Source organism: Corvus brachyrhynchos, unplaced genomic scaffold, assembly GCF_000691975.1.
Source record: "Corvus brachyrhynchos isolate BGI_N302 unplaced genomic scaffold, ASM69197v1 scaffold524, whole genome shotgun sequence".
Taxonomy (NCBI): domain Eukaryota; kingdom Metazoa; phylum Chordata; class Aves; order Passeriformes; family Corvidae; genus Corvus; species Corvus brachyrhynchos.
The window spans coordinates 127,800-136,729 of NW_008237881.1; the positions used below are offsets into that span (position 1 = coordinate 127,800).

General features: G+C 40.2%; 1 protein-coding gene across 1 annotated transcript in view; it reads left to right on the forward strand.

Annotated features, from left to right (window-relative positions):
- LOC103614457 (transportin-1) overlaps positions 1 to 8,930 on the forward strand; it is a 163,506-nt gene that overhangs the window by 102,043 nt on the left and 52,533 nt on the right. The window contains exons 4-5 of the mRNA XM_017732593.1: positions 4,060 to 4,166; positions 4,710 to 4,843. Coding sequence (XP_017588082.1) covers positions 4,060 to 4,166; positions 4,710 to 4,843 — 241 coding nt within the window. The remainder of the gene's footprint in view (positions 1 to 4,059; positions 4,167 to 4,709; positions 4,844 to 8,930) is intronic.

Sequence of the window (8,930 nt, forward strand, 5' to 3'; positions counted from 1 at the left end):
GTAAGGAGGAGCTTGGGGGCTGGGGGAGAGAGAGTAAGGTGGAGACAGACTAAGTAGAAAGTATCACCACTTCATAGATCCCAATGGCATCCTGTTGATCCTCTTCTTCTGATCTTCTTGATGGTGAAGGTCCCCCTGAAAAGCATAGAATCCGATGGGTTAATATATGTTCAGGCCAGGTGGCAATGTCCAGGTAAGTCCCCCGGGGGGGCAATTTCTTGCAGCAGACTCTGGATTTGTTGCATCACGTGCAATCCTGTGGTGCAAGGCCTCTGGGGAGCGCTTTGGGGGGTCTTTGATGGATTATGATCCCCCCCCAGCTGCCTCTCACGTGAATGTCTTCTCTCAGAGGATATATTTCTAAATTTGGCCAAACCGGGACAGGCGTAAAGATACTTCTGATCACATTCTCCTGTGACGGTTTTGGGTATTTCCACTAAAGATTCCCTTTGCCTTGGTCTCCATCCAAGCACACAGTGCAGCCAGCCCTGTGAGGGAAAGCCCATAGCTTCTCAGCTGTGATGAGCGGGAAAGACTCCACTACTAGGATAAGTAGTAAAGTAGGTATGTTTATTCCAGCGCTGGGATGCATGGGGGATAATTCCTCCAAAGTCATGCGTGCCGACAGCTGCATTCAGCTTGGTATGTATCGGGTTACAAGTTCCATATCATTAAGTTTCTTAATACGCCTATACATATTCATTACCTAGCCCCGCCTAGCCTCGCTTCGTATTACAATGAGCCCAAAAGTAATTTACATCGGTGTTTCGCTTGCACGGTGTCTCTCGTGGTCGTGGGCAGGGGTCTCTGGGATGAAGTGAACGGTCTTCCTCATTCTGAACTTTTCACCTTGCTTCCCTGCATATGCTTTTTATGTCCCTGGCCCAAGTCCAAACTTCAAGGCTGGTTTAAGTCAGTTTTAGGTTTGAAAACAGGATCTTTGGTCAAGAAGATCAAGATTCCTTCCCTTTATCAATAGTCTCATATCTTCTCATTCTGCTTTGGTAGGCACAATAAGTGTTGAGCAAGCTGTATGCATTGCTTTTAACAAACAACTTCTTAGCAAATCATTTAACCTCTGCTTTCCCCTCCTCCCCCTGATTCAATCCAGCCAGAGGTGATTCTCAGCACAGCTGCTGGGTTTGGCTCTCATTCTTTTCCTTGTTTATTTGTTTCCTTCTCCCTGGGCCTGAGATGATTGAAGAATGGGTTTCTAATCAGGAGTTTGACTTTCAGTCCAAAGTCCCAGTCAGGCATCTTTTAGGCAGGGGTGGGCTTTGTCATACAGTTTTGCTATCATGGGCAAAACTTTATATCAGTATTTGAGGCATGAACTATTTTAGTCTCTGACACATAGGGCAGACCATGGTGAAGCAGCTGTGCCCCTGCAGCCCATGGAGGTTAATGGGGCAGCAGAAATCCACCTGCAGCCTATGGAGGGCACCCATACTGGAGCAGGTGGAGGCCTGAAAGAAGGTTGTGACCCTGTGGAACTCATGCTGGAGAAGGCTCCTGGCAGGACCTGGGCCTTGTGGGAAGGGGTGCCCACACTGGAGCAGGTTTGTTGGCAGGACTTGTGACCCCATGGAGGATCCACACTGAAGCAGCCTGTTCCTGAAGGACAGCACCCCATGGAAAGGACTCATGCTGGAGAAGTTTGTGAAGGACTGCCTCCTGTAGGAGGGACCCCACGCTGGAGCAGGGGAAGGACTCCTTTGTATGAGGAGGAAACAGTGGCAGAAACGTGTGATGAACTGATCATAACCCTCATGCTCTGCCTCCCTGCCCTGCTGTGGGGGGAAGGAGGTAGAGAATTAGGAATAAAGTTAAGCCTGGGAAGGAGGGAAGGGTGGAGGGAAGGTGTTTTTTAGGATTTGTTTTAGTTCTCATTATCCTGCTCTGGTTTTAATTGTTAATACATTCAACTCATTTCCCTAAGTCAAGTCTGTTTTGCCCAAGACGGTAATTGGTGAGTGCTCTCTCCCCATCCTTATCTCAACTTATTAACCTTTTGTTCTATTTTCTCTCCCCTGTCCAGTTGAGGAGGGGAGTGATAGAGTGGCTTTGGTGGGTACCTGGTATCCAGCCAGGGTCAAACCACCACAGATGCATATGTATTTTTGCTGTTCAAGCACTGACAATTTAATGAACCAATCACAATAAGATCTCTGGAGTTCTGAGAGGAGGATGAACAAGTACATCAAAATAGCATCAGGGAAGAAGTAATGCAGCATTTGTGGTCTTTAGCATCTGATGTTAACCAAACAAAAGATTATACCTTTTGATCAAGATAGAAGCAAACTGATTAATCCCATTCTCAGAAGTCACCTCAGTGAGGATGATAAAGATGGCAATAGAGTCTATTTTAGAACTGATTTGAGACGCAATGATAACTACACATTGTTGTATCCTTACTTAAGTTTTCCTTTTTTTAACTCTGAAATGAGTAACATTGTGAAACTTCTTTGTGTTGTGATACAGGTTTTAAAAACCCTTGTGCCAACACTGAAATATGGATTCAAGTTCAAAAAATACAGTTGCATATGTTTAGGACCCACAAACTTACCAAGAAATAAATGCATCTATTTAGGAGGTTTCTATGTAATATTGTTCTGTATTCTTGTATATTTAATAACAATTTTAACATTTTATTCTAAAGAAAGAGGATATATGGTGATTAGTTCAATGAAAAAGCTTAGGAAATTTTTTTTTCCACCACTCGTCATTTGGGAGATTACTAGTTGAGGCAAAATGGACTCATAGTCAGTCCTAGTTTATAAGCAGCCTTCCCCATTCCTGTCACCTAATTAGTTTTTCCTGGTATTTCTGTATGTGTTAAAAATGGAAGTGACTCTTTTGGCCATCCTCTCTGCTGGATCTGAATCAGCCAACCCCTACAGCTGATCACTGGATGACCTGCTGCAGTGTGTAAGCTGTTAGTAGGTATCTGTCTTAGAATTTTTGTCCCGAACTTGGGCTTGCTGCCCTGTGTGCAGCGCCAATTCACACACCGAGATGAGATACTTCTATTTCTTTGTTCTAGTTGGCACAAAGTAGGGAGCTGGGTGGTAACCCACAAAAGGCTGGCTCCCCAGTCATCAAAGCTTTATGTTAGTTATACATTTTTAGCAGACAAAGGCATTAATGTTCATTGGCTACAAGTTACCCAGTTCTTTTATTAATTAGTATTCTACCTTCTATTGCTTAATGATTCTCTCGCTTCTCATGCTAATTAGTCCATATGCTGTCTTTCTCTTCTTTTGGGTCAGTGGTCTGTGAGTCAGTGGTCGTGATCTCCCCGTCAGAATTACCTTTTACCCAGTCGGAACTGATTTCAACACAGTTGCTGAGTTGGCTTTATTAGTTTCTTCCTTATCTTGGGAGTTTGCCAAATGTCCTTGTGGCCTGTAAATCCTGCATTCTTTGTGTCCACTATCAGTGGTACATCCTTCTCCCCAAGCTTTGGTAACCTCCCCCTAGGTCTGAGATCATTGAAGCATGCCAAGCCCTAAACCTTAACAAGGCAATTCTACCAACAAGTAATTTATATTTCTAACACCTGGACATCAGCATGTGCCCTTAATGTTTTGTGTAAACATAGTAAAGTTGTGAACACATAATTTAGCAATGGGTTATCATTTTATTGAATGACAGCTTCCGGTGTTCATACCTTTGTATCATAATAAAGAGGGGGGTGACTTGAGATGGATACTCTACTGGAGGTCAAGATTTGTACAGTTTTTAGTAAACTTAGAGCAGAACCTGCCCTGCAGTGTTTGGGCATGATTATTACCTTAACTGGAATTACTTTGTGCTTGACTTCTCATATCTGAGCCCTTCATGACAGCAGGAAGGGGCAACCTGCCTTTGCATTTCAAAGCCCTTCAAATATCATTTGCAATTAAATGTACTTCCTCTTTTTATGCTTGCCAGGTCTTAATAAAACAAGAAATTTTTTTAACTCCATAGATCTTTGAGAAGACTAAAATGAGAAAAATTGGTGTGAAACCTGTGAAGATAGATGAGATCTCATTTCCTTTATTCCTCTGATTCACTTAGGCATTCTGATAACAACCATTGCTTCAAAAGGGGAATTGCAGAATTGGCCTGACCTCTTACCAAAGCTTTGCAGCCTGTTGGATTCTGAAGATTACAATACCTGTGAGGTAAGGAGGCTTATTTTGAAATGTATTATCATGTAAATTTGATTATTTTTTGTCTCTCTTCATAGATACTATATATATGTATAGTATTTTGTGGGGGTATATATGCACATATTCAATCTTTTTTTTTCAGTATTTATGAAGGAAAATAAATAAATACCAGCTCAACTGTTTTAAGCTATGAGGAGAAAAATCTTGTCTGATTTTAAAAAAAATCTTGCTTTTAAGCATTTTAAAAAATATGATTAAATAAATGAGCACTGAATGTTAAAATTAAAATTACCACTTACCTATTATAGACTCATCCAGCTTGAGATCTTACAGATGACAGTATAAAGTGCTTAAATAAAAAGTCTTTAAGGCTGTTTTAATTTAACTCCATATTTAGTTAGCTACATTTACTTTGTTAATTAGCTATGTTTACTGTGGTCTTTTGCTAAAATTACCTGTTCTGTAAAAACCCTAAAATGTTGCTTTCTTCAAAATGTAAAATAACAGATTTTTTTTGCTTTGTTTTTTTGTTTGATTGATTTTGTTTTTAAATAGGGTGCATTTGGTGCTCTTCAGAAGATATGCGAAGATTCTGCTGAAATTTTAGATAGTGATGTATTGGACCGACCACTCAATGTCATGATACCTAAATTCTTGCAGTTCTTCAAACACAGCAGTCCAAAAATAAGGTAGGTTTAGGTATCATACTAAAGTTATCTGTTAAAAATTTATTTACATGAGCAGCAAGGATGATATTTTGTAGATCAGTTTAAAACATACTTAGTTTTTTAAAATGATCCTGCATATGCAAATGTGAGAAGGCACAGAAACTTCATGCATCAGTCATTTCCATGCTTATCTGTTTAGTTAATAGATCAGCCTCACCTCTTCATATATCCTCTAAATCAAGAATCTGTCTGACTTTGAAAATCAAATTATTGTTTAAGATTTTGCATATTATCATGAAAATTTCAATGCTGTGGTTAAAATTTCAAATTCTGATTAGAAAGAACTATCTTGCATTTGTTTTGTTATGACTGCAGCAATGGGAGAGTAAAAAATCATTTGCTGATAATGGTTTCTGAGTTCTTGCAGAAAAATATTTTTCTGCTTTAACTCCACCAAAACTTATAAAGCTCTTTATCTTTCAGCTATATCAAATTAAATGGGTTCAACATCCTTTTACTTTAATACAGTATTAATCTCTCCAAAGTAACAGAAGTATAGAAGAAAAATTCTAAAATTAATTTGTTATTGCTAATATTTATCAACAAGAACAGTAGCTTTTACCCTGAAATGAGCCAGCAACATGCCCTTGCCACAAAGAAGATGAATGTTATCCTGGGCTGGAGTGTTGCCAGCATGGGAGGTGATCCTTCCCCTCACCCTCCAGATGAGGCCACACCTGGAGTACTGTGCCCAGTTCTGGGCTCCCCAGTACAAGAGAGACATGGAGCTACTGGAGAGAGTCTAGTGAAGGGCCACAATGACGATGAAGGGACTGGAGCATCTCTCTGTCGAATTTCCCGCGTGTTCACTTGTCGGAGGAAATAACTTTCAGGGATGGGACTATGCAATTACATGAATTTATTGTTTAAAGTAACAAAATGCATCAGTCAAGGCGTGAGATTTTACAATACCGCCGAATAATGGCGACTAGTCACAAGATTTAGAGTTACATCGTAATTTATAACTTTCTAATCCAATAGACACTTAAAATGACACTTTGTTTTGGATTTATGACCTATCGTCTGTGGCGCTTCTCGCTGCAATGCAGCTGTGTCTTGACCCATAACTTCTCATGTCACGTACACACAGATGTCTCTCTCAATCCATCTACATTCTTAACTTAAACTATATAAAATCACACTATTATATTTAAAACCCTCCACCAGAACACCCAGTGTACATTTTTACTTATAACTATAGGAACACAGGCTTGTAATCCTTTTGCTTAAGATCTATAAATCTCTGTCAATTAAGCCAGACCTAGTCTCTTCCAGGGTTGTAAATCAAAGCCTCCTTTAATTGCAGGAGTTTCTACTCCTCTGTCTCCCACATCTCTCCTATGAGGAAAGACTGAAACTGGGACTGTTTAGCCTGGAGAAGAGGAGGCTCAGGGGTGACATCACCCATGAGTATAAATACCCGAAGGGAGGGTGCAAAGAAGACAGAACCAGGCTCTTTTCAGTTGTGTCCAGTGACAGGACATGTGGCAATGGGCACAGAATGAGACACAGGAGGTTCCCTCTGAACATTGGGAAGCACTTTTTTTACTGTGAGAGTGACCAAACACTGGCACAGATTACCCAGAGAGGTGGTAGAGTCCCCCCATCCTTGGAGATATTCAAAAGCAATCTGTAAGGCCCCAGAAAACTTGCTTGATGAGACTCTTAAAAGGGCTTACAGTTGTTCATGTACTCTGAGTTTGATGTACAGGAGAAATACTGACAAGATATTCTCAAGGGGTCAAAACAACGAAAAACTTTACTGGCAACTTTGTAAAATCAGAGAACTTTGGCAAAAGTTTAGAGCAGCATTCAATCAACATAAAACACTTTTCAAAGCATTAACTCAGCCCATTCAACTTAGCAAACTCCAAGAAGAGTGAATTAGAAGAAGGAGAGAGACAGACAGAAAAGATATAGAAAAGAACAAGTATAGCTACCACTCCTGGTTCCAGCAGTATTCAGCTGATAGAAATTCCAAGAGGAAGTAGGGTCAAGACATATGCTTGCCTCATGTCCTGGGTTGAATACCCTTTGGCTTTCCTGGGCCCTTCTCCCAGGTGGGACTTCTGGTCATCTGACCACTCTGAGGCTAGATTGGGGCTTCAGAGGTGGGGTGTGGAGCATTGCCTCGAGTGTGCCAGTGATTGGTGGCCCCTGCAGGGGCTGGGATACAGGCCCGGGGGCGGTGTGGGTGTGCAGAGCAGGGCATTGTCTCACCAAAGCAAGGCCAAACCTGCCCCTTCCTCCACACATGCACCTGAAATGTTTCAAGCCAGCAATCCTTCCAGTCTCTCACACCATTGTGATGTGGTCCTGTGCAACCAGCTGTAGGTGGCACTACTTGAGCAGATATCTACAGAGGTCCCTTCCAACCTCAGTCATTCTGTGTGATTCTCTGATATGTGTTTTTGGACTCCTCTGAAAATTATATTGAAAGGTTCTACAACTTTGAGGGCTCAATTATTGCCAGCAGTAGTATAGATGGTGAAGAGTAAAAGGAAGAGTATAACTAGGAATATATCTTGATAGGATTTAAATAAAATTTAGAAACTCACCTAAAATAGACGCACACTAAGAAAAATATATAACAAAGCATGAACTGGCACTTGTAGAAAGATAAGCTTTTGCTTTGAGATAGGTAAACCAGTTTCAACTTTAAAGCAGATCATCTGCTGACCTGTGGCCTGATTTCAGTACATAGTACTGAAGTATGAAGAATATTAGTTGTGTCAGTAAAATACCATTAGTACTTAGAAGTGTTTAAATAGTATCAGTATTTAAATCTGTGAAGAGACAACTTTTGAACACTGTTTTATGAGACTCTCTTCCAAGAAATGTCTGAAGAGACTAGATATTTGGAGTTGTGTTAGTAAAAATACTTGAATGGATCTTCAGAATCTTAAAGGTAGCTTTATCTTGTGCCTTTACTTATATAATTTGGCTTTTGTGTCTCTGAGAATGAAAAAGACTTGTAGGCAATGGTTTTGCATGAAATGGAATAGAAGAATCAGCTCTTCACTTTTAGTGTTTCTACCACAAGTGTTTTATTATGTATCCTAATGCAAGTGTGTATTTGTTCTAAGCTACAACTATATTACTGATGCATATTGGTCTCGTTAGATGCTAAAAATCTTGCAAAGGCAGTTGGATACTTAACAATGAAGGGCATGCTAAAATTTCACCATGTTGACTTGTATGGAATGGTTAATATTGTTACCAAAAATTGGTGAAAATAAAACTCCTTAACACCAATGTAGCATTAAGAAACAGGCATTCTTTATTCAGCTGGATGCACGGGGGAATATCTTCTCCAAAATACGTGCATCCCAAGTACAGAAAGAGGTCCTGTTTATATACTATATTTTACATACATATACATAGGCTTTCCCAGAAGAAACATACATATTATAATCATTTCCCTGAAGTCATTAACATATTTTCCCTCTCCTTTACACATGCGTTCTTCTGTCCTGGGTTTCTTTTTGGTGGTCCCTGGTGGTCAGTGACCCCAAAGTCATACCTCACCGCCCGGTTAACTGGTAAAAGTTGGCATAGCTGGGCTGGCTGCTTTTCAGTTCTTCGTACAGAAAAGCATTGTGTGGTTCCATAGGCCAGTGGTTTTTGAAGAATAAGCATTGTGTTAGCTCACCAGGTGCAAATGGTTCTTCATCTGGCAACAATATCAGAGAAAATTGATAATCATAATATACTGAAAAAGAGCATCCTTACATACTGTTTGGAACAAATGTGCCAGGTATAGTCATCCTGCTATGGTTTTTATTTACTGAATACTTAATTTAAAATTATTTATTAGATATATTGGAGTATAAGGTAGTACTTAAAAATGTGGTTTAGTAATTTTTATTGGTAACAATATAGATGTTCAGATTTTTTCCCTCTTGCCTCCTGTCATAGGTTAGCAAGCATAGTCCCGGAAGGGATGTCCTTGCTAAGGGGTGCTTACAGTTTCCTCTGGGACCTGATAGAACCTATCAGCTGGCCAGTTTGAATATGGACAATTCTTTAAGCCACTTAAAGTTGTGAC